Source organism: Varanus komodoensis, unplaced genomic scaffold (genome assembly GCF_004798865.1).
Source record: "Varanus komodoensis strain SLA01 unplaced genomic scaffold, ASM479886v1 scaffold1, whole genome shotgun sequence".
Taxonomy (NCBI): Eukaryota; Metazoa; Chordata; class Lepidosauria; order Squamata; family Varanidae; genus Varanus; species Varanus komodoensis.
Window position 1 is genome coordinate 125,386,810 of NW_025335268.1, and position 26,618 is coordinate 125,413,427.

General features: G+C 39.9%; 1 protein-coding gene across 4 annotated transcripts in view; it reads left to right on the forward strand.

Annotated features, from left to right (window-relative positions):
* UHRF1BP1 (UHRF1 binding protein 1) overlaps nucleotides 1-26,618 on the forward strand; it is a 67,323-nt gene that overhangs the window by 20,955 nt on the left and 19,750 nt on the right. For 2 of the 4 annotated variants that reach the window (XM_044444618.1, XM_044444600.1), the window contains exons 2-12: nucleotides 5,195-5,357; nucleotides 6,963-7,001; nucleotides 9,822-9,913; nucleotides 13,059-13,248; nucleotides 13,619-13,759; nucleotides 14,606-14,776; nucleotides 16,663-16,834; nucleotides 22,243-22,329; nucleotides 23,227-23,394; nucleotides 25,066-25,220; nucleotides 25,877-26,018. In XM_044444618.1, the coding sequence (XP_044300553.1) occupies nucleotides 5,195-5,357; nucleotides 6,963-7,001; nucleotides 9,822-9,913; nucleotides 13,059-13,248; nucleotides 13,619-13,759; nucleotides 14,606-14,776; nucleotides 16,663-16,834; nucleotides 22,243-22,329; nucleotides 23,227-23,394; nucleotides 25,066-25,220; nucleotides 25,877-26,018 (1,520 nt within the window). Of the gene's footprint in view, nucleotides 1-5,194; nucleotides 5,358-6,962; nucleotides 7,002-7,502; nucleotides 7,792-9,821; nucleotides 9,914-13,058; nucleotides 13,249-13,618; nucleotides 13,760-14,605; nucleotides 14,777-16,662; nucleotides 16,835-21,501; nucleotides 21,663-22,006; nucleotides 22,075-22,242; nucleotides 22,330-23,226; nucleotides 23,395-25,065; nucleotides 25,221-25,876; nucleotides 26,019-26,618 lie in introns of those variants that run through there. The other 2 variants (XM_044444610.1, XM_044444627.1) reach the window with 2 other exon arrangements.

Sequence of the window (26,618 nt, forward strand, 5' to 3'; positions counted from 1 at the left end):
AATAGATCTTTGCTATTCTTTTGCCCAGTGAGTTTCTGGCAAAGTTCTGCTGAATGCTATCTTTGTGTCTTTTACAATGGTGTAGTGCTTATACAGGAAAAGGGAAATGTGAGAATCACAGGGTGTGATTAATAGGAAATCTGATCTTAGTCTTTCCAACAATAGGGCCTTTTCTTCCCCCCCTGATGAGTTGCTGTGAGGAATTCAAATTAGTACAGAGGGATGTGTGTGAAATGCTTTTTTGGTGGTCAAACAATCTCCTTCCATTTTGGATCCAGATCATTTAGCTATATGAGCATACTTTTGGACTCTTTCTGGTTGAGGGCATATTACTTTAAAGAGGAGGAGTGAGCAGGAGAATGTAATTTCTGTTTTTCTGCCTCCAACATGACAGCATTGGTAGACCTGGTTGCAGCTTTATTACACCAACCTAGCATGAATCATGTTAATTCTATTTATAGTACATAACATTTTTTCTGAGTGATATAGTGCTCTGCTAGTTGCAGATTAGATAAAGTCTGAAGATTAACCTAGAGTGGGGGTGGATAACTTGTGGCTCTCAATGTCTTGTCCTACAGCTCTTATCAGTTGTAGCCAGCATTGGCAGTGATAAGGGACAAAGGAAGTGGTTGGTCAAAATAGCTGGAGAGCAGCAGGTCTCCCCCACAAATAAATAATTGCTTAAATTGTTCTATCATGCCCCTATTCGCATCTTTATTGTATACATGAGGCTGCAGGGGAAATTGTTGAGCACTGCTTTATTAATAGACCTTTCCTACCCTTCCCACAAACAATGCCTATTGAGTTACTGTCAGAGTCCTCTTTACCTCTCTCTTACTGTCTGATGCATAAACAACTGAACCCTGTACAGAGCCTCAGTGGGGGATGAGACATTGCACTCATCGCAGCATGACATGAATAATTCTTGGCCTCCTGACCTCCTCTTAACATAAGCAGCTCAGAGCAACAAGAAGCTCAGAACTTTGGCTTAGCTTTTCCACCTCAGTTTGTTGTGTTGTCTGAACTGACAAATCCTTGTAAATGTTAACAAAAGAATAATAGAATAGTTGGGTCAGAAGGGGCTGAGAAGGCCATTAAGTCCAACTCGCTGCTGGTGCAGGACACTAGTTACATCACCCAACTCAGATAACTGTCTGATTGCTTCTTAAATGTCTCTAGTGTGGAAGAGCACACAACCTCTCTTGGCAGCTGGTTCCACTGTCATACTGCTCTCAGAGTCAGGAAATTCTTCCTTGTGTCTAGCCTGCACCTTGTGTACTGTAGTTTAAGTTGATTGTTCCATGTTCGACAACCTGGGATGAGTGAGAATAGGTCTTTTCCTTCTTTGTGACACCTTTGCGTTACCTGTAGCATGCTTTCATGTCACTTTGTAGTCTTCTTTTCTCAAGGTTAAACAGGCCCGGTTCCTGCAGCCTCTCCTCATAAGACTTATTTTCCAGGCCCTATATCATCTTTATTGCCTTCCTCTGAACCCTCTTCAGATTATCAGCATTCTTTTTAAACCTGAGTGTCCAAAATTGAACGCTGTATTCCAGGTGAGGTCTGAGTAATGCAGAGTAGAGGGGAACAAGTATGTCTCTATTTTTGGAAGTGATACTTCTGTTTATGCATCCCAAAATAGTGTTTGCCTTTTTTGCAGCTGCATAACACTGATCACTTATATTTAGTTTGTTGTCTATGACAACTCCCAGGTCTCTTTCACTCTCAGTACTGTTGAGCCAAATAGTCCCCAGCTTGCTTGCTTGCTTGCTTGCTTATTTATTGCTTGCTTGCTTGCTTGCTTGCTTGCTTGCTTGCTTGCTTGCCTGCCTAGGTGGAGAACTTGACATTTGTCCCTGTTGAATTTATCGATAAATAACATTCACTGCATTCCTTTGCCCATTTGGGTGGTTACCCAGTCGAAGAATGAGATTAGATTGGTTTGGCATGACTTTAGAAATTTGTGTTGGCTTCTGCTTATCTGCTTCTGCTTTCTGCTTCTTCATACAGACTGATTTTTTATAATTTCCTCCAGTAATTTCCCAGGGATTGAAGTTAGACTGAATGGTCTACAGTTCCCCGATTTGTCTTTCTTCGCTTTCTTGTAGATGGGGACTACATCAGCTCTCTTCCAGTTATCTGGCACTTTCCCCTATTCTCCAAGATTTCTCCAATATTATACTTAGTGTCTCACAGAGCTCTTGCATCAGTTCCTTTAATATTCTAGGATGGAGGCCATCAGGTCCTGGAGATTTGAATGCATCTAGCTCTTCAAGGTACTCCTTGACCATATGTCCACTGATCTTAGGCTGCCATCCTTCCCTTCCATTTTGCATCCCCTCCTCTGTAGGCAGGTGGCATTTTCTTTTGTGGGAGAAGACTGAGCTGAAGTACAGCTGAGCACCTCTGTCTTTTCCTTGTCATTTTTGTCATCCTTGATGAGTTGCTGCATGCCTCTCTCTTTTGTCTTTTATTCTGTATGTAGCTGTAGAAGGTTTTGTTATTATTTTTAGCATGTCTCATTAGTTTCAGTTCATAGCTCACCTTAGCCTTCCTGACTTCTTCCCTGCAAATTTGTACTGTCTGTTTATACCCTTCTTTGGAGGCTTGTCCTCCTTTCCACTTCCTGTACATTTCCTTCTTAGCTTTTAAGTTGTCTCCTAACTTCTTGGGGAACCATGAGGGGGGCGGGGTTGGTAGTTTAGTATTCTTTTTCTTTGTTAGGATTAATTGTTGTGCTTTAAGAAATTCTTTTTTAAGGATTTTCCATTCCTCCTGGACTCCTCTCTCTTTAGGGTGAGTTGCTAGGGGATTTTGCTTATCACTGTCTTGCATTTCTTAACATTGATCCTTCTGAAGTCAAGGATATGTGTTTGGCTGCAACAGACATTTGCCATCCTCTTAATAGAGAATTCAAGAATGGTGAGGTTACTTTCACTCATGGAACCCATGTTTGTTACTTTATCTGCCTAGGAAGGCCTTGGCAATTATAGACAGCCTAAAAATAGAGGTAAATAAATATCCACCAGACCATCTTTGTTGGTTAGCATTAAGTCTAGTGTAGCTGTTCCCCTTGTTCTTTCCTCCACTTTCTGTTGGAGGAAGTTATCGGGTATCTCTTGGAGGAATCTTTTGGAGGAGCTATGTTTGTCTGAATGCGTCTCCCAGCAAATGTAAGGGAAGTTGAAATTGCCCATGATAGCCACGTCATGTCTTGTTGCCACACTGGCTAATTGTTTTTCAAAGATAATGCCATTGTCTTCTCTTTTGCTTCGGTGGGTGGTAGTAGACACTGATGATTATGTTGCTATTGTTTTTTGCTCCTCTTAGGTTGCTCCTCGCAGATGCATTTGATGTGGCTACTTGGCTGCTCCTCCTGTAATTCATTGCAAATGGATGTATGGATGTATTCCTAACATATAGTGTGACTCCCCCCCCCTTTGTCCATTCTATTTGTTTTGAAGAGGTTGTACCCATCTTATTTTTGAACTCCAATTATGAGAATCTTCCCCCCATATTTCAGTAATTGCAGCAAGATCACAGTTGCCTTCATATATTTGGAGCTCAGGTTCATGTGCATTGGTGTACAAGCATCAAAGTTCACTAGGGTTATAACCTGGTTTTCTTTCTGGGCTTTTTTTTCTGGTGTGTTATTAGTTTTTATTAGAGGGTTTTTTTCCCCTCTGCTGTGGCTCATTTCATTCCCTGCTTTTGTAGTGCCCTTTCGTACATTTCCCTCCCCTGTGTGATTTAGTTTAAAACCTTCCTAATGAGGTTCTTCATTTTGTGTCCAAGGACTTGTTTTCCATACTTCGAGAAATGCAGCCCATCATTGCCAGAATGATTGAAACCAGGCAATTTGAAATCATGGTCAGATAGCATTTTCTATTACTGCTGTTATACATAGTTAGTGAACCAACTGAAACTGTACTTTTTGCATTACTTCCCCATTTGACTTGACGCCAGTTTTTATAATCCATTTTCAGTTATACCCATATGTATATATCCCTGTCAATTGAGAAGTAGACTCAAGTGCAGAAACATTTTTCCTGTGATCTATTTGTTGGTCTTTAAGATCCTACAATTTTTATCATTATTTTTGTGACTGCAGCCTAATAATGGCCATCACTCAGGAAATTCTTGAAAAAGTTAATTTAGATTTTGAAGTGGAAATTCTTTCCCCATTCACCATTTTGTATAATGTCTCAGCAAGCCTGCCCTTACATGTGGGTGGGTGTGTGGGTTTAGAGATGCCTACCTACTTTTTTCCCAAGGACCAGTCTTACGCAAAATGGTTGCATATGTGAGGTTTGTACTAACTTCAGATGACAGTGATAATTTAGGGAAAATGTCTGAGCAAACAGTTGTGCAATATAATATTTCTGTAGAGGGAACTGCAATTGGCAACAGGCGTATAGTGTTACAGAAGTTACTCTGAGCAGTGGATATTTAGGAGACAGCTAACACATGAAAGTGAGTTGGAAGTACGAAACAGGATTTTCCAGCATATAAGCAAACATGTTTAGGCAAATATATTTGCTCATAGATTAGCATAGGATTAAAGTTTGAGGATTACAGTGGGCTGAATTTTATGAGAGAAGTTCCAAGAAGAATGTTAAGACTGATACAGTTCATTTATTTATTCACTTTCCTGCTGCTTATTGGATTTATTACATGTATCAGAGTCCATTCTACTTCATTTTGGTGGCTGTCAAGTTTCCCTCAAAGCCTTTCCCCCTTTTCCCAGTTACAGAATTAATCTTAGTCATCATATAGTCTCTGCTATTTAAAAGCTTGTCTACAGGTAACTGAAAATTAACTATACTTGCTGGGAGGGTAATATTAATTATCTAGCAGTTACTAGACATTTAGGATGCTTGATCACAGTGTTCTCCTGGTAAAGTGATCTTTATAGCAGATTAGGTTATTTGTATCAACTTAACACAACATTTTTAAAGTGTACAAGGTTTTTCCATACTCTCTGCAACCTCACAAGGAAGGACTCTGATAGCATGTTGTAGTTCTTATATTGCACATGGTGAATCAACTGAAACTGAGTTTCAGAACAGGCCACTTTTTAGGTAAAAGTTGGGATGGGATTTAAACCCGTATATTTTAAGCTTTACTTCAGTAGTTTACCCACTGATCAATGTACTCTTTCACCTATTTCTCCATTTCTTTTTCTTTGTTACAGGTTTACAAAGAACCTCTCCCCTGATAAAATAAACTTGAGTACTCTCAAAGGGCAGGGACAACTGACGAATCTTGAACTGGATGAAGAAGTTCTGCAGAATGTACTGGAATTGCCTACCTGGCTAGCCATCACTCGGGTTTTTTGTAACAAGGCTTCCATCAGGGTGTGTTAAAATCCCATAAGTTTTACAGAACATTTCATAATATTGAAGACATGTCCTCTTCTTATCCTTTCTCTGCCTTTTTACTTTGCTACTCTCTCTGCAAGTTGCTCTGGCTTTGCATCAAAATTGCTAATCCTAGTAACTGTCACAAAAGGATCACATTCTCCACTCCAGCAGATGTAGAAATTACAAGTAGTCTGGTTATAATCAGTTATAAATTGATCAGTGCTACGCTGTTAAACCTCACATCTGAAATTGTTTTGTTTTAATACTTAATTGCATAATAGTCGCAGTTGCACTTTTACATAGAGAGCACAGTGTTCTCTTCTTGAAAATTTTGCCCCAAGCTTTTTTGGAGCAGGAAATTGATTTTTCAGTTGATGTCAGCATATATTTAAGCTCCATTAGGATTATGCATAGTGTCACAAACTTCATGCAAAATGGCTCTGGAGATTGTTAAAAAATACAGTGTTGACATGACCACACAGTAAAAACCCATCAGAGTTTCTGTGAGCTGTATTTAATATCTGGAATTGTTGCTTTTCTTACTGCTTTCTGACATAGGTATTACAGATATTAAATGGCTCATTCTTTTTGCCTCCCTGACATTACAATTTACATGCTTTTTACGTGGTGACATGAGTAATTATAATCTTTGCTGACAAATTAAGGTGAGAAGACCTTGTTAGAACAAACATGTCAAGGGAATGAACTGTTTGTTGTATTCCAAATGGAAGGCAAACAGGAATATTTCTCATTGTAACATTACTCAAGGTTTGATCTATATTAGAATTAAAATATTTTAAATTCTAAAATATTTTATAAATTCTAATAAAATGTTAAATTTTATTTGGTCATAAAAAGTAGCATGCTCATGGTTCTGTAATCAAATAAAAGGCAATACATGGGACATTAAACACATAGATTACAGAAGTCAGTAGAATGGAAGTTACCAATCACTGACTGTCCCTGGAAAAGTCCTGTCATAGCAATACATTAACATATTCTTAGTTTTCTATGGTTTGATTTTGGGTTAAGGGTAATTCTTACCACAATACTTAAATTGCAGTAGGATCTTTGAATCCAAGGTATGTGTAGAAGACACCCTTATACACAAATTGATGGTCAATAATTTGCACCATCCCTCCTGCTCTGATGGATCTTCCAGTGCTGTCTTTGGAGTCAACTTTCATGGGGCATAGGGAGTTTCAGACAGAAAGAGAAATTGGTAACCTTCCCACACACTTGCCTTCATTTTCTTGTGCAGTATCTTTGGATCGCAGTTATTTGGTGTATATTGTATGTTTACATCTGATGAATCAGATGTGAAATGTGATGAAGCAGACATAAAAGCTCATGGCAAAATAAATCAGCTAGTCTAAGGACCAAAGAACTCTTTGTCCTTAAACAAATCTCTTCACTTGTATTTAGAGAACACTCAATAAGAAATCATTTTGTCTTCAATGAGCTTGTATTCTTATAAAACGACTTTTACAGAGTCACTCGGCAAACCATGGATTTGCTGGAATTGACCCTGTGTCAGCCTGAATCTGTTTAGCCTTTGTAACAATTCCTGTGTATTTAACAGCAGCTTTCTTGTTGCAGATTCAGTGGACAAAGTTGAAGACTCACCCAATCTGTCTGGTAATGGCTTTCCTTATCTCTTCTTTGTTCATAATTCTGGATTGTATCAAGACAAATTTTAATGCTGCCACATAAAGACATATAATCCTTTCACTGTTCTTCAAATTAATCTCATCTTCGGGCTATTTCCCACATTGTAATTCTAATTCACAGGTATGGTTCTGTGTAATTCTGATAATGAAAATGAAACTCTGGGAAAGGAAGAAGGAAACTTAATCTACTTGCAAAATATGCTGAACTTCAGTCTAGGCTTTTGGCATTCCTGTGTTTGAGTCACTTCTGATCTTATAATACTCCTTCTTAGGAGTTTCTCTTGTGATAGGGTTTTTATTAATGTGTTTTCATAAGCCAGATTCAGCTGTGTTAAACCACATTGGAAAGAACAGAATAGACACAAGAACAGACTTTCGCAGAAATCATGAAATCATTTGAATGAAAGAGAGTTGTAACATGGGCATTGTACTTATCATTCAATAAATTATATTTTATCATTCCTTTCAGGTCTAACATGCAAATCTGTCTTCTGTGTTATGAGCTAGTTTGCTGAGGGTTCTGAGAATAGGAGTTATTTTGTGCTCAGCTTGTCATTTGCCCTAAGCCTATCCCTTTTTAAGATAGTACCACCACTGGTATTATTTAAGTGCACTTGACATTCAGAAGTTGGGCAGGCAGCATACATTTCTACCTAAAAGTGTCATGTAGGAATTTTGTAACCTGTGAAGCAACCTAAATTTGTCCAGAATCCAGCGATAAAAATAACTGAAGGTGGAACTACGTATTATCTCATCAGGTATGTTCCCAGGGTTGTTGTTTCTGGAATAAAGTAATTGTGCTGGCAGTGGGTGGGGACATTTGCAATAATGAGTCACTGGTAAGAGTGAAGAGCCATTTTTGTGTTTGGTAAATGTTCATCAGCAGATTCCCTCACTCCAAAGTGGTTTCTTTCCTTGACTGGGTTTATTTCCAGTTTTGAAGCCAGCTTAATAATGGGGAAAACATCTTAGAACAACCTGAAAAGGTATTTGCAAGGAGAATCAACAGACAGGTTTCTTCCTGTCCACCAGTTCTCTTATGAAAATACTCTTTGATCCTGTATTATTACTAGATGGGAAATATGGAATTGAAAACATGTGCAGTTCTACCCTTACTACTTCTAATCTCTATGAAGTAATCACATGCTGTGGCTCTCCTGAGTTAACAAAAATAAGATGCAGCAGCTCTAAAATATGTCCACATCTACAAGTGGCCATATGGGTTTCGGAGAAAAAAAATCATACAAAGGAAAAAACAGCACTCAAATCAGGAAAGTTTGGTCGATATCACAAGAAATATCACTGTGCAGTAACTACCTGAAGTTTACTACAATGAGCACGAGTCCTTAGCACCTGCTGTGGATTCCTCCTCTCTACTACTTTCTTCTTTGAAAATGTATATGCAAGTACCCACTAGAATAAAGGTGGTATCGTGTTCTTTTATTTGTGGACACAGAATGGGACAGAATTCATACTATCTGTACAAGAGATATTAAAATACACTTATGGTTCTTATTGCTGAATTCTGAAATGAATGTTGGCTGTATTCACACATAACAAGACTATGGCTTATGTGTGAATATTTATTTATTTATTTATTTATTTATTTATTTATTAAAACATTTTTATGCCGCCCCATTCGCCGAAGCCTCGGGGCGCCTCACATCATCAAGAATACTGGAAGCTTGGTAAAATGTGGCATGTTTGGTTACCGAGAATTACCAAGGAGAACCAATGGTCTATTGTAAGGTTTCCATGTTTCAGTATTACTCCTTGTGTGTGAAGCCAGTTACAAAGTTTTTCCATAGTTTATCCATTTCTGACAGCAAGTTTCACAGCAATAATGGCTGTTCCAGCCACCATTTTCTGCTGCCCTGTTCACCTCACAAGGGCTGAGTTGCTGGTAAACAGGGCTCTGATTTGCTGCTCTGTCTTCACCTCCAGCATGCACCATAAGACTCCTGGCCAGATTGCCTGCTGTTTGGCCGATCACCTGCCTACTCTCCTCCTGGATGCATCTCTGAAATTCTCATCTTGCCCATCTGGCACAGTTGTACTGCTATGTCCCCCAGGCACAGGCTCTTGCATGAGGTTTTGAGATAGCATTACCTCATGTGAGAGGGGACAGTGTGCTTGCATGGAAGCCTTACCAGTCAGGGACATGGCAGTGTGGCCATGCTAGACGAGCATCTTAGCACTCCAGATATTGGAGGTTGTGTGCTGGGAGGGAAGACAATGAGCAGTGACCATGGGGACAGGCATGCAACTTTAAAGAATAGACAGGTGCTCCATGGAGCAAGGAGGGAAGGGAAAGCTGGCTGAGAACTTGCCCAGGGGAGCATGGGAATGAATGGGGATAGTCAGGCAGTGCAGGAGAGCAGTGCACGCTGGGATTGATTCCCAGCTGCAGGAGCTGATGGGATACATGCTACCAATGGGAGGGAAGATGGAAGTATGTGAAGACTACTCATGAGTAGTTATCTTGTGAATGTGTGAACACAAGACACAAGGTAAAGGTAACTGCACAGTAACCATTTGTTATGTTTGAATAGCCCTGTTGATTTCTAGAATGTGGGACAGTGTAGAAATTTACCCTTTTCCAATAGTATTCCAACCTGAAAGCTCTTCACAGGATGGATCCTTTGTGAGGTAGTAAGAGGCAAACAGGTGTGCTAGGCATTAATTCTGCAGGTTCATAAGAAATGGCAGTATCTTGAACAGCTAGAGAACACTTCTTTCTTAAGTGAGGATAACTTCTCCGTGTTTGTCTCCCTTACTGTTTCCATAGTATTTAGATAAAGTTGAAGTGGAAATGCAAACATGTGAAGAGCCCCGGCCACCCAATGGGCAGTCTCCCATTGCACTCGCTTCAGGACAAAGGTTATTGTTTCATTCGCATTAATAATATTCTCTACACATTTTTGTCACTGTGGTGTTTGAGATTATTTCCACTTTCCTTGTTAAAACAACATAGAGTCAGACTTGGTGATGCAAGTTTTTCTGCCTTGGCTGCTGCTGTGAGATATACCTGAAAGGATGGCTTGCCTGGACTCTTATGCTGAGCCTACTGAATAATTGTATCCATACACTATGTATTGTATGTTCAGAATCAAAACCAGTGCAAACTCCACTACATTTATGTTTATGGAGCTTTGGTGTGGTAGAAGCCATTCTGTTCCCTTACATGTTTCAATAGTAGGTAGCAATTTGTTGTTGATCTTATCTGCTGTCAAGTCATCACAGTGTGCTGTCAACCCACTGGTTCTGGATTTCAAGGTAAAAAATTCAGAAGTGGTTTACCAGTGCCTCCTGTTGAGCAGTACAAATAAGAGTTAATGTCATTGTCAGTGCTGTTGTCCATGAAAGATCCTCCAGTGTTGCCTTCAACTACCCCTGCTGCTCTTCAGATATTTCTCTGCCCCATCATCCATAGAGATATCTATTCCCTTCTGCTGATGTGACCATTCCTTCTGAAGGGGATGGATGCATCTTAGTCTGGTATGTCAGCTTTGACCATTCTACCTTGTGTGCCCCTGCTAGGAGATCACCCCAGTGAGAATCTGACCTCCTAGTGGCCTTGCTCTTGGCTTCCCTGTCATGTTCAAACTCCTCACCATTATAAGTTGTGCATCCAAGAAGGGGAAGTAGCAATAGCATATTCTTACCATTTTCTTTTAGTTTTCATGCTAAAAATTTCCCTAGCTCTGCTGCTGCTGGTACCTGTATTTTTATCCCTGGAAGATGAAAAGCAGCTGTAGGGAGATGGGAATAATTTTTTTGCAGTTCCAGTCAGAAAGGAGAAGGGTAAAGGTATCTCCTCCTTTCGCTCAGAATAACAGTCTCCTTGGCTACATTCTGTGAAAAGAAGAAAAAGGAGTTACTCTAATTCAGGATTACCTGCTGTTTGGCCCTTTGCTAGTTATTCTGAGGACATCTTTGTCTCAGATGGGGATTTGAAAGGTAGAAAGGTAATTACTGTTTACCTTTGTAAATAGTAATTCCATGAACATTTTGTTTGCTGATCTGTCCAGACCTTGACAAGTAACACCCTTCTTTTATGTATTCTTCCATCTAAACTAAAACAAAACTGCATCTTAATGACAAGTTAACTGAATTTTGCTGGAGCAATTCCTGGATTCAGTTATTTATTTTAGAGCTATATACATGGGACTTCTAATGGATTCTTTTTACCCTTTAACCCATTCTTTGTAAATGTTTTCAGTTTCCACTTCTAACAATCTGAGATTGTTCATCTCATGACAGGATAAATGACCAACCAATGTACAAGGTTTCCCATATGCTGATTGTATAACTTTCTGGAATTCATTATGGGACACTTAGCCTCTGCTTCACAGACACTGGACATTTTATTACTACATTAGGTGTTCTCCAGATGTACCAGCCTATACCTCCCAGTATGCTCAGCCAGCATGGCCTTTGACTGCTTTGGGAATAGTAGAGCACATCATGTTCAGGAGTACGGCAGCAATTCAGAGAGCTGGTACTTAACATTTTGACTGGGAATGTTCAGTGAGAGCCTATTTCACAATGTAACATGTTTCAGAGGGACAGTTTGGAAATGCCTCTTGTAACATGAATTAGGGGAGGACTTAATAAATAAATAGGACAGTTTATGGGAAATGGGAGATCTATTCTAGCATTTCTGGAGGACACCATGTTGGAAATAAGGCAAAGCTAGTTGTTGTTCAGCTTTTACATTGGAACATGAATAGAAAAAAGTAGTAAAAACATTATCCCATTTCCATTCACGTTATGCTATCCAAATATAAGAAATACTATATAGTATATGTTGAAATGTGATGGGTTTGTGGAGGGCAAGAAAGGGGAAAAACCCTTTCCTCATTTTATTCTAGCCCTTCACATGCCTAATCTATACTTATATATATTGGATACTACAACATGTAAAGTGTACCGGCAATTGCTTTGTTTACATTACTGCTGCACATGACTGAAAGCATTTTTGTAATGTAGAAAGATACCTTTGTGCATGATGTGCACTTTAATACAATATCTGATGTTGTTAATGGTAGAACTATAGAGTTCAATGAGACTTAAATCATCTAGCCACTTTCATTGAGTAAAATATCAGCAGTTTAATTAAGATACTAGAAAATTCATTCTAGGATAAACCCAAAATGCAGTATTATAAGAATTGAATAGGGATACTAGGATTCTCTAATATCCAAAAAGCCTATAAAGCAGATAAACTTAACATGATAATCTAGCGAACATGAATTACCAAATCAAGGGAGGCATATGTATCTTATTCACCATTAAACTTAACCTAAAGAAAAATTATTTATATAATAGCAAGTAAGTTCCTAAAATTCAAAGTAGATTTACCAGATAAAGTGTCAGAATAATGTACCTTACCTTGTAGCATGTGGTTTAGCTCACCTGATGGAGTTATTTGGAGCCATCTTATCCTCAGCACTTCAGGTGTGGTGTACCTTTCTTCCAAACTTTGTGACATGTTTTGTTGAAACCGTATGAGTCAGTGTTTGCATGGCTGAGGTATAGAAAGTATTCAACCATTAGCACTATGTTTGAATATTTGGACCACCTAGTCCTTTTCAGCCCAAGGATTTTACATTACTGAGTATCATGTTCAGTTCTTTACCTCTGTGTGTAGACATGTTTAAAGTTTCAGAGAGGGGCAGGGGGAGATGAATTGTTCATTTCTATTACTATAGACATGTTAAATTATTTCTTATAAACATTTCAAGCACAGTTATTATTAATGGGCTATGTCCAACCCAGATAGCCTGCTGACAGAATAAAGGTAGCAATTGGAATGATTCCCCTTCCCCCTTGAAATCCTCCTGCACACCTGCAAAATCTGCTGTGGAGATTAGCCATGGAGTTTACCTCCAGTTTTAGCATCTGTTGGTGTTCACATCTGTGATGATTAGCATGAACTTTCTGTATAACAATGTTATAAGCTGTACTGATCAAGCTGAGTTGAAGCTTTCTGCTCTGTTAAAATCTATTTCCTTCCCTACAGTGAATATGGCTTTGCCGAGAAGGTAGTGGAGGGTATGTTTATTGTTGTCAATTCCATTACCATCAAGATCCACTCCAAGGCCTTTCATGCTTCTTTTGAGCTGTGGCAACTTCAAGGATACAGTGTGAACCCTAACTGGCAGCAAAGTGACCTGCGCTTTACCCGTATCACTGATTCACATAGAGGAGAGGTAAGATCATAAACAGATTACCCCTTGCTCAGAGACTTTTTGATAGACCCTCAAGATTTGTAGATTTGTGATCTTTACTGAATACTGTGCACATTCTTGTAGATTACAGTACTGATGCTCAATGAACCTTTTTGTACTGTTGTTTGCTGTGACCAAAGTACCTGCAAGTCCGTGCTCTAATATTTTATGTTTGACACATTTTAAAACAAGATGTAGATCTAAAAGTTCTATTTTTAATTCCTTCCAGAGTGCATCCTCTTTTAGTAAAGCCTGTTTTCTAACCAGTACTTTGCTATTAATTACTGCCTTCCTTAAAAGTTCAGAATTTTTCCCTTTCCTGACTTTGTACCTCTGTTTTCCCTCTGGATAGGTTTTAACCTTTAAAGAACTCACCTGGCAAACTCTTCGGATAGAAGCTGATGCTACAGAAAATGGAGATCAAGAACCTGTAACTACCCCACTAAGACTTATTACCAACCAAGGCAGAATCCAAATATCTCTTAAGAGAAAAGTGAGTATATTCTTTGCTGGAAAGTGTGGCTAGATGGAATACTTAGTTTGATTCACTTACTCATACGTGTAGATAATGCTCTTATAGAATATTTTGGTCCTTTACTAAAAGTCAGATACCTGAAATTCTTTGCTCATGAAATGCACATTCTGTAGCTGGAATAGATTATGAACACCTATGTCTTCAGATTAAAAAAAAATGAAGGAGCAGGGGCTTTTCCATGAGTTAGGGTAGGATGGGGATTCACAGAGTGGGCAATAAGTATGTAGAATAGAGAGGTCAGAAACTAGCAGTTATGCTCAGTGCAGTAATTGATTGTGTGATTACTTGCAGGACCACCTTTTCTTCCTAAGCATTTAGTGTTGTCATGTTATTGTTTTTACATTATATTTTAAAATAAAGTTTCTGACATGTTTTCTGGGCCCTTGCAGACTTACATCTAGACATTTGTGTGGGCTATAGCTGTGCACATACCAAGCACCTTCTAGAAATATTTTAATCTTAGTATATGTGTTTAGGATAAATTGGAAATCTGTGAATTGTGATAATAACGAGTGCTGAAACTCTTACACGTTGTTCTCATTTTAAAGCACTGTCATGTTTCACAGTGTATGTTGTTCCTCATTTGTTCAGATAAAAGTGATAAATGGGGGGCTTTGAACATAGTGAAAAATATTTAAGACTTATAGAATTAGCCAAAGGAATTTCATTTATTTCAATTTTGTTTGCATTTGTTATCCTCAGAAACCCATTCCATCATATCCATGATTCAGTTCCTGACAGTGATCAGAGCGAATGCTTTGGGGCCAGTTTGTGCTTAATTTTCTCTGCTTTTTTATGTAACAGACAAAGGATTGCAATGTGGTAGCATCCAAACTCATGTTCCTCCTTGACGATTTGCTGTGGGTACTGACCGACTCCCAGCTGAAGGCAATGATGAAATATGCAGAGTCCTTGAGTGAAGCCATGGAGAAGTCAGCTCAGCAGAGGAAAAGTCTGGCCCCTGAACCTGTCCAGGTAAGCAGTACTTGTACACATGTTTCTTAAATTGATTAAGAAGGGGGAATTAGCAAGGGACTTCCCGTTGTTACACCTCATCTTTGGAATTAACTTTTGAAGGAGGTGCGACTGGCACCCGCATTATCTTGCTTTTGGTGCCAAGTTAAGACTTTTTTATTTAGTATTTGTTTTAGATGATGAGTTATTGGTCTTGCTGCTGGTTTATTGTTTGTCTTTTTGATTATACTGTGCTTCTCCTTGTGTTGCACTATATATAGCATTTTTGTTGTTTTACATAGTATGATTTTAGCTATTATTGTTATCTAATTTTATTGGCATCATTATGATTGCGATGTGAGCAGCCCAGAGTGCCGTCTGGCTGTGAGGTGGCATACAAATGCAATAATTAAAAATGTTTTAATAAAATAAATAAATAAATAAATAAATAAATGGTGGCACCACAGAAACTGAAATGCAATAAATAAATGGCGGCACCGCAGAAACTGAAAATTAGTTAATGCCAAATATAGTGTGTTCTGCTGTGTTTGATTGTTTTCCTCACATAGGGACCATTACAGAAATGTTGCAGCCTTAGGAACAAAAACTACAGATAGATACTGATACTTTGTATTGAGCTGTTCCTATCTTCATAAGTAGGCATTTATCTTAGCATTTGTTCTTGACACTTGCCCCCTTTGTTATATTATTGAATAGGTACGGTTTTTCCACAGCTTAAATACATCTCTTTCCCATTTAATTGTTTTCTCTGGTTTAACCACGAATTAAATTTTACTAAGTATCCTTTAAAAATTATATTAACTGGATGTCAAGATACCATATGCATTCTGCTATTAATATGATACAATGTTATTTCCCATAGCATCTTTCAAAGTGTGACTTCCTACAGAATTTTGGCTAAGTAATTGCAATACCATTGAAAATACAGGAAGACAAAATACTGTTTTTTCAGGTGGAAATTGGTTCCAAAATGGTAGCAATATTCAATTTTCTCCTCTGAGGAAATTTGGAGGAGCATTACATAAAGGCTTGCATAATGATATACATAATAGGTAAGAAGTTGAATGGCTATTCTGTGAATGGAAGAACTTTTTCTATTCACAGAGAATACCACAATCCAGTGGAGGAAGGGTGCAAAGAGGTGATTTTTACCAATTTGCCCTTCTTCCCACAGCTCCCTGCATTTTATTCTCATGCTACAATCTCATTCTTCCAGAGTACCCTATCAGGAGGCGTAGGGTCTGCAGGGGGAGCAGAAGAATCATGAAGATTGTCTCCTTCCCTCTTTCCCCAGCATGATCAGAACTCTTCTAAGCTCTACTATTTTCCAACTCAGTAGGTGGGACTTAGAGGTGCCTTTCCATGTATGGAAAGTTTCTCCTCACAGAAGGGCTCAGTTGCAAAAGAAAAACGGTTTAAAAAATCCAAATATATTCTTCTGCTTATGCATCCTTTTGTTGTCCTACGCAAACACTTACACAAGTATTTGAACAACAGCGGTAGCAGTTTTTTCCCTTTCATGCATGGTTCTTTGGTTCCAATCCATTTTTCTTTAGCCATAGTCTTGAAGTACTTTTTTCAATGCTACATTAAACATGCTTCTCATATGGCAAAAGAAGATGCAAGTATGATGACATAGCAGAACTACAACCATATCCTGTGGTCCTTAATTTCCAGCCTGTCTGTGTTGAGTCATAATTTGATGATTAGGCATTGCAGTCTATTGATGTTTTTCAAAGCTGCTTCTTTGCTGTTCCAAATATCAAATGTTGTTCTCTGCACAGCACTGTTTCAGACCTTTTAGTGTAACCTGTCTTTTTTCCATGTTGTATCCCTTTAGTTTGATATGAATATTTATAGATGTGACTTTTTTCTCTGTGTTATAGATCACACCTCCTGCTCCAAGTGCTCAACAGTCCTGGTCCCAGTCATTTGGGAGCAGCCACAAAGCAATCAGCCAGTACTTTGAGAAACATGACATGAAAGAGTCTTCCTATCACCTTTTCATTTCCCGTCTAGACCTTCACATCTGTGATGACAGTCACACTAGAGAGACAGGTATCTGCTGTTATGTTGAGATTGGGAAAATAATTTGTGTGGTAATGTATGTTGTTTTTCCAGATTTCAACATTCAGTTTTTCAACCTGTTTCCTTCTTTTTCTCTGGATCCATATCTCAATTCTCTTCTCATGGGTTCAATTTGATTTAGGCTTTTAATTTTTAAGGGGCTTCTTATGGGCATCACTATGTTTGGATTTTATAACCGAGTTGGAAACTAAGTGACTCAGTTTTAATGTGTCACAGCACAGCAGTATCTGTTATAAATGCTCAGTGCAGGGACACATTATGAGGAGAGCATGACATTTGCAACCCTTTGATTACCTCATGAAGCAAATGTGGAAGTCAGAAGCACTTTCTAAGGAAAATGATGGATGGACAGGGAACTTAACCCTTCTGTTGACATTCATTCTCCTCTGCAGATGTGCAGATTATTTTATTTATTTTTTGCTCATCTCTCATTGGACTTTGAAGCCATAAATGTACTTGCGGGGATTTAAGTACCCCGCTCCTAGTTTGAATTGTTTTATAAGGTCATTGAAGCCGAAAAAGTGGTTTAAGTTGATCTTATTACAGAACAAAACTTGGACCCTTTCAAATTGCTTTGGTCATTAATATTTTTATTCCAGGAGAAAAGCTGGAATAATTCAGCTAATTAATGTATCCTGGCCCTGGGAAAATTGTCACAATATATTTTCATGATATGCCTCTTGTTTTTAAAGCCATGAAGCAATTGGGCTTTTGCCTTCTTCAGAGAACCATTTTGCTCTTTTAAAGGATTTTTCCTGCTCTTTCTGGATTTTGTTCTTTGGAGTTTTAATTTACTCCTATGTGGGCACATCATTTGCCATTGCTGCTGCTGTTACTACATACCCAACTTAATTGACAAGGCCTTGATTATTAGAACAATATCAGATGGAGTATGTTCTTTTCCTGATTGTTTCCTGAACTTCTCTCAAGAAGTGTTAAGAATTTCTTAGACATTTTTATATATATAATTTCTATTTAAATAGTTACTTGGACAAATGCCCATCTGTACAGATTCATTCTGATTCTTCGTTGTGGTCTCTGTGCGTCACACATATGGGTGCTGCGCCTGTGCAGTGCCTAAGACCGGAAAGATTAAAAGCTAACGGTTTTTGATAGGAAAACTCCGCTCCCCTCCCCCTCAGTATTATATATAGAACGGAGTGTCCACCATTTTCTCCACTCTTTTGCGGCCACCATTTGCTGTGCCTCGTGCCTGTTCGTCTCTCGCTTCGACTGCAGTATTTGCTCTTTTATTCTTATCGTTCTTGTTACTTTCATTACTATTACTCCAAGTTATTGTTCCCTTGTTATATCTTTCTCTTTTCTTCCTCTTAAACAAAACCAAACCAAAAACCAAAAATATTGTCTTATCCCTCTTTACTGTCCCCTATTTCTTTCTTCTACGATGGCGCAGTGGGCAGCTTTCCACAAATGTGCGGAATGTGGGTCCAAGATGTCCCCAGCGGACCCCCATGATTTGTGCCTCCTTTGCCTTGGCGAGGGGCACAGAACAGATAAATGCCGCCATTGCCTTGCTTTCACCAAGCAGGCTTGCAAAAATAGGGAGAATCACTTGTGAAAACTCCTTTGGAATCAAGCGTTAATGCAGTTCGACCAACTTGCTGTGAAATCTGGGCCTGCTTCTGCTCCACCCGCCAAGCGCCCGGTTTCTGCTTCGGCTGCATCTGGCCAACGCCCGGCTCCCGCTTCGACCACGCCTGGCCAACACCCTGCGGTCACACCACCCATGCCTCAGCTGCACCCATCGGATGATGGGAATTCACCCTCCGGGGCCCAATGATCCTTTTCTCCTCCACGTAAACAGTGGGGAAAAAAGGAAGCATGGTGGATCGGATCACTCATCTTCCCACAAGAAGGCGAAGAAAGCGGCCAAACCAGCTCATAAGCCTAAGAGGCATCGGGACTAGGGTTCATTAGCCTCATCGATCCTGACGGTGGCTTCGGTACCAATACCATCGGTACTGATGCTACAGGCAGCAATGCAGGTTACCCCACCGGGTCTCCAGTACAACCTGCCCCTCAACGGGGCCAATCTCTGGATCGACCCGAGGAACCTTATCGCGAGGCTATTTCGGATGGAGAGATCCAAGATTCCCTTCCTATAGCTTGCTCACCGACTCCAGTGCCTCCAGCTAGAGCTCAGGATCTGTCTCCCGCCTCTCCACTGCGACCACGATCCCATATGGACGAACGACATGAAGAGGGATGGTTCCAGCCCTACTACGATTACCTGTCGGGTTGAGGAGACTACCATTCCTTTGGATTTCATCCTCAACCACAGGATCGATCATCGCCTTCCGTCTATGAGGAAGTTCCATCTACCTCAAGACGTGTGCAACCTGAACATCCCACCTCTCCAGGAAGTTCTTCGTCGGACCCATACCATCTCGGACCCAACTCTGACTCCGAGGTGGATTCTACCTCCCCTGATGTGGCAATAACATCCCAAGGTCCAGCATCTCCCAAGGAGCCTCACATCTCCTTCGGAGAGCTCATGTCTAGACTTGTCTGGTCATTCGAGATCGAGGCGCAACACCAGCCAGATCCGAGCACCGATAAGTTCTATGACATTGTCAGGAGAGAGCAGTCACCTGTGATTGTTCTGCTGTTAATTACAATGTTGCGGCAGGCGATGACTCAACCTTGAGATCTGCCCTCGCAGGCACAACCCACCGTGCGGCGATACGAATCCATGTATCAAGTCCGAGAGAGTGACATACCCTTCTTGCTGCATCATCCTAAACCAAATTCCGTCAATGTGGAATCATCTCAAGGCAAGGAATCCAGGGGACATACCACCCCCCGTGACAAGGAGGGACAAAAAATTTATGCCTTGGCACGCCAGGTCTATGCAGTCACGGGACTCGGCCTTCGGATGTCCAGTTATGAAGCTACCCTGGCCAGGTATCAGTTTTTCATTATGCAAAGACTGAACAATGTCATTGTCTCCCTGCCAGAACAACAATGGGATTTGGCCAGGACCTTCATCAAAGAGCGTATGCAGGTGGCCATCCAACAATTGTCCACAGCTCGTCATCATGTGGATACGGATTCTAGAGCCTTAGTCGATGCCATCTCATTACGGAGGCATGCCTGGCTGAGAAATTGTAACTTCCTTGATGAGATGAAAAGGTGCATAGAAGAAATGCCCTTTGATGGCTCTGGACTTTTTCATTCACGAACGGACCATAAACTCAAGTCCATCCATGAGTCCCGCATGACGGCAAGATGGATGGAACTGCCAGGACAACAAAAACGTAAGTGGGCTTGGTCGCATCCATCTTATCGGTACCAACCTCCATAGAAACAATACCACCAATGAGAACAGTGCAGAAGGCAACAATCTCAACAGCGTTTTCAACAAGGCCGCCGTCGTTTTGAAAATGAGAAGCGCCAGCGCTGACGGAGCGGGCGAACCTCTCCTCCACCTCAATACCCGCCTTTCCCTCTCCCTTTTGGGGAATGGCTCCAAGGCCGACTTCCATTTGGGAGTCCATCACATCTGATCAGTGGGTCTTATCCATCATCCAGCTCGGATATAGAATAGAATTTGATACCATCCCTCCGTCGAGCCCGATTCGCTTTACACCACGCTCCCCGGTTTTAGTGGATGAAGTACACCAACTGCTTCGTAAAGGAGCGATTTGACAGCTTTCCAGCTCCAAAGGGCTTCATGGATTCTATTCTAGATATTTTACGGTCCCTAAACAGGATGGTGGTCTTTGTCCAATTTTGGACCTCCAAAATGCCAAAAAATTTATATTTATTTATTATTTATTTATTAAAACATTTTTATGCCGCCCCATTCGCCGAAGCCTCAGGGCGGCTCACATCAATAAATTAAAATATAAATATAAAATTAAAATACAACAGTACAGTATAAAATAAGCCGCCCTGGCCAGATAAAACCAATAATGTTAACAGTTAAAATGCCGCTTGAATAAAAAGGTCTTCGCCTGGCGCCGAAAAACAAATAACGAAATCGGTGATTTCACAACCTCTTATAAAGAGGTTTCTTAAAGGACTACAAAATCTTCATCCTTTCTTTCAACCTGTTATGCCTACGTGGAGTCTTTCTGTTGTTCTTCAAGCACTTACAGGACCCCCATTCGAGCCTTTAGCAACCGTTGATCTGCGTCTTGTCTCATGGAAAACAGCTTTTCTAGTTGCAGTTACATCAGCTCGTAGAGCTAGTGAACTTTGTGCTCTTCGAATAGACCTGCCTTATTTAAACTTTCACAAAGAGAAGGTGGTCTTGAGAATGGATTCAACATTTTTGCCCAAAGTAGCCACGCCGTTTCATCTGAATCAAGACATCGTCTTGCCTGCCTTCTTTCCATCGCCGTCGAATCCAATCAAAAGGTCATTACATACTCTGAATGTGCGACGCTGCTTGGCTTTTTACAGATCAAGCACGGAATCTCTTTGTCGTTCCAATAGACTATTTGTTAAGTATTCTGAACAGGACCAAGGACTCCCTGTTTCATCTCAAAGACTGTCAAAATGGATAGTTCAAACCATTGTATTGGCATACCAACTTGCAAAGTTAGACTTATGTGTTGTTCCGAGGGGTCACTCCACCACAGCAGTGGCAGCTTCCTTTGCATTCGCCACAGGTACTCCAATTCAAGAGGTCTGCAAGGCTGCAACTTGGGCTACCCCGTGCACTTTCACCAGGCATTACCGCCTTGATGTGCGTGCCAGAAGAGACTGCTCCTTCAGGAGGGCTGTTTTCTCCACTGTCCTTCAATGATGACACCGCCCTTCTCCAACTCTGGTAAGCTTGCTACTCACCCATATGTGTGATGCACAGAGGCCACGACGAAGAAAAGCAGGTTGCTTGCCTGTAACTGATGTTCTTCGAGTGGCCATCTGTGCATTCACACAACCCACCCGCTGGCCCCACTTGGTATCAGTGAGTGGATTCTTTTATCGGTACCATATGTTAATTACATGGTATCCGATTAACCTGTACGTATTCTCTCCCAAAAGGGGGCGAACGATCGGTCTTTCAAAGACTGGAGAAAATGACGGACACTCCGCTCTATATAAAGTACGGAGGGGGAGGGGAACAGAGTTTTCCCGCCAAAAACCTTTAGCTTTCTATCTTTCTGGCCTTAGGCACTGCGCAGGTACAGCACCCATATGTGTGAATGCACAGATGGCCACTCGAAGAACATCAGTTACAAGTAAGCAAACCTGCTTTTCTCCTCACTATGTTCAGAAATTTATTAATTTATTTTCTGTGCTGCCCAGGAGCAAACACTTCCTGGGATGTTCACAATTTCTCAAAAATGCAAATTTTCTCAAATATATAGCAGGCATGCTTTGACCACCTTTATTCTGTTTCACTATAGGTGCTTCCAAACATGGAATAATTGGAGGTGCAATGCAACTCACATTTAGGAGGATGGCTTTTGACTATTACCCTTTCCACTGGGCAGGTAAGGACACTGGGAATTGCTTTTGTGAATGAAAAAGAATTGATAACCTAAGAATGGCAATGTTATTCTTTATTCATTTAGTAGATTTATATACTGCTGACTATATTCAAAAATAGCACCAATCATTTTAAAAGGAAATAAAATACATTAAATGTTAATGACTAAAGATACTCTTAACATAATGTTATTAACACTGAGAATTTCTGCTTCATTTCCCCCAGTATTCTGTCCCCACCACATGGACTAAATAGCAGGAGGAGTGAGGGTACACAAACGAGATGTATGGAAAGGGATAGCATTTCCTGAAGTTCTCTAAGTTTTTGAAAGTAGGGATGAATGCATGGCCCAATGCTGAGGTTGAATTAACCAGAACACCCAGCTAAACATTTTATTTATGTAGAGTTAAAGTGTTTGTTTGTCTCATTTTTATACTGCTCAATAGCCAAAGACTCTCATAATTGGGTGGGGTGATACTTTTCTGTTGACAGCAATTATTTACAATTATCACATTAGCATTGGGCAGAAGTAGTGCATGCAGAGTTAGAAAAATATGTCTTTCTGAAACAGGCGGCCACTGTCAAGGAAAGATTAGTAACAAATGTACATATGATTCAATGAGGAGTAAAGATAATGGGAATAGCTTTGAAAATATTTCTGGTTTGAATCCCAAGTGAGAAGATTTGATCAGTTATGAGATGGGTGGTACTGAAAGGAAAATACGATATGTAAACTAACGCTCCTGTCTGAAAACTTAGTTATGCATTTTACAAAAGAAAGATATTTTGCTTGACTTGTTTGAGAAAACTGGTCTATACTGAGGAATGCATTTAAAGAATGAATGACTGAAAAGAAGCTGAGAGACTGAAGTTGCCAGTATAAAGCCAGTGTTTCATTCAGGAGACAGCTGTAAACACTGGGTGCGGTACTGTGGTGCCATGGAGACCAGAGAGCAGTGGGCAAAAAACCTGGTAGATGAATTCCAAAACAAGATGGAAAAACATAACGACGTAAACTCCGCCTTCCCCAAAACTGCAGGAAGGGACTCTCCCTTCAAAAAGAGATCAGGTAATGCATATGTATATTCCATATTCACTTAATCAAGAATTTGCTAAATTTGAAAGACCTTTGAGAAGATATTGCGAAAAGCACCAATGGGTAATCCCTTCCTTGGTAGACTGTTGTAGAAGCCTCCATCTTGCCTTGTACCAAAATGACTCAGAAATAGAGAAAACAGTGCAATAAAACAAAAATATCACTCAAAATAATGCCCACACTATATAAAAATTCTGTTTGTACATTTTTATTATTATTATTATTATTATTATTATTATTATTATTATTATTATAACATTTCTATGCCTCCCCTTGCCGAAGCCTCGGGGCGGCTTACAACACAATAAAATACATTGAAATACAATAGAACATAATAAATTACCACTAAATACAAAAATACAAAAAATATTTGTATTTTTGTGGTACATATCTATACTTCAAAACATAATGGCCTATGATGCAGTAGGTAAAATTCCCTGTGTTCCAAACTGCAATTGGAGATGATTCTGGTACTTTAATAAAGATTGGACTCATCAGAGTTAAACACTGGAATCCTAGAGCTCAGTGCTGGATCTAACAGCCTTGATATCCCATATTGTACATTTATATGGGAAAACTTGACCTTTTGCTGGTGCATACTAAATAAAATGGGGAAATCCCTACCATACCATTGACTTGGGCTCTACAAATCCATTTGCCAGGTTATTGCCATCCATACCTCCTTCCCCTATGACCATTGAAGAGAACTGTGGGAAATGGTATAATGAGATATATAGCCAGTGTACAGTAGTAGTTAGTGTTTTGACCTTGTCTGAGAGACCCATACTTAAGTCCCCCATAACCATGAAGCTCACTTATTCATAGAAGCATAGAATAGTAGAGCAGGGTCAAAAAGGCCTTCAGGTCCAATCCCCTGCTTAATGTATGACTCCAGGTTAAAGCATCCCGAACACATAGCTGTCCATCTGCATACTGCCAACTACATCCTGCCTCCAGTGTGGGAGAGCCCATGACTTCCCTAGGTCATTGGGTCCATTGTCATATTGCTCTAACAGGAAATTTTCCTTATGTTCAGCTGAAATATGGCTTCCTGTAACTACAGTTTATGGTTCCCTACCAATACGGCTGTTTGTGTAACATGACAGCCCACCATAGGTCACTTAACCCAGGTTAAGGCTGTGGTGAGTGCGGCCACCATTTTGAATATGCAACCCTCAGTTGGAAAGTTTCATGTTCTATCGGTTACATAACTGCTGGCCTGTTTCAGGGTATGCAAGCATTGTTAATTCATCGCATAATCAATCCCACACTTGCCAGGTTCATGCAGCTTGACTATGTCCGGGTGGGGTTTAGATATGCAGCCTGGCAGCAGCACAGCACATTGTGGGTTAAATAGTCATTTGAAGCAGTTAGTTACCTTTCATTGGCCATTCTCATGTTTCTGCTCTTATCCAGCTGTGAGATAATCTGAATTGATGATTTAGATATTCATCACATAAAATTCTACATGTCACTGGTGAAGGTGTGAATCATGAATTTCAAGAAATATATGTCTTCCATGTGAAATTATCCACTCTAAGTCTAATGTTGCATATTAGTACAAAATTGTGTTTGTGAAATTTTAATGTTCAGTAGGTAAAAAATAGAATGTTGTCTGTTCTGATGATTAAAAATGTCTTTAAGATTCATTTTCCAGTACTCCAAAAACCTCTCCAGAGAAGGGGATATCTCAGGCAAGTTCGCCACCTCTTACCCTGTTTGGACTCCAGCGGCCTATATGGAGAAGACTCCGATCAAGTTGTCTGGTTCTCCGAGTTGATGACTTGGATATTCATCAGGTAAGATTCTAAATGTCATAGGTGGAGATAAGATTCATATGGAAAGTACTCCTTGTCTAAATCCCATTTCTATTGACCTGCTGTGTAAATTACTATTACATCCAATTATATTTGCAAAAAATTGAGGATGTTCTTTTATTACAAATGGCAAAAACTCTGCATCTTACTGTTTACAGGATGTGTGCCACTACATTTTCACTTGCTTATTCTTCCTTCATTGTGAACACATATTTTTTTTAAAATACATATGCCAAAGACAAGTTTGTGTCTTTCATTTTTAAAAATTTGTTAATTTCTTCTTAAACAGTCTCACCACAAAGTGAATTAGGCCTCTTGGTGAATATTATACATTCCATGCTTCGATGTTATTACATGTTCTGGTTTTTTACACAGAGCCAAGTAGATGATTACAAAGTAATAAGATAGCAAGATTCTGCAAACTGGACAGTAGGACTAATCATTTTTTGTTGCTGAATGCTTTTCTGCTTCAGAGTTCAGTTTTCAGATCCTAAATTGAGGTATAGCATCAAGAATACAGTTTCTTCTCTATTTAAGCAAGTTTGAATCCCATAAGAGCAAATATAATCACTGTATCCCGCATTTAGACAGTCATGTTTCATATTCTGAGTGTGTACCTACAACTCTCTATTTTTCAGGTTTCTACAGCAGGACAGAATAGTAAGAAACCCTCGACACTGCTTTCATGTAGAAGGAAATTGCTGAACCTTCCTGACCAAACCTCAGCTGTTCATATAGAGTTCACTGAGTACTACTTGCCAGACAACCCAAATTTTCCAGGTAATCCTCCTAAATCCCTTTAGGAGTCTACAAGTGTTTTCAGACAGGGTGTTAATTATGCACTCACCCTGCTTCATTCATGAAATTTTCAAGGAGTTTCAGATTGACATCTCCTATTGGTGGCACTCCTGTGTTTTTCACCACTACTTCTTCATGTGTTCTGTATACCTGCATGGAGAGCCTTGTTCAGAAAGCTTTTCTAGCTGAGGAATTTTAGATAGGAATCCCCCTCTGCTGCTGCACATGTTTCTAGAGGCTTCCAACCTATCCCCACAGTTCCTTCTTATCAACAGTCAGACTTGCTGCTTTGAAGGAACAGTGTGAATTATTTAAACTTGCTCCCCTGCCTCCACTTCTTTATTTGTTTCCTCTTGTGATCTCATATGTTGCTTCTTTTCTTGGAGCAATAGGACCTTGAAAGAGCCACTTAGAAGGTGTGTCAAAGTGTGGAGGCAAACTGGTGCTGGCAGATGACTATTTCCTCTGTATCTTTTGCCTGGGTGAAAGATGCATGGTGGACACCTATGTTTACTGCCTGTTGTTTATCAAGCAGGCATGTAGAAATCAGTCAGATCATTTAAAGGCCATTTGCTGGAAAAG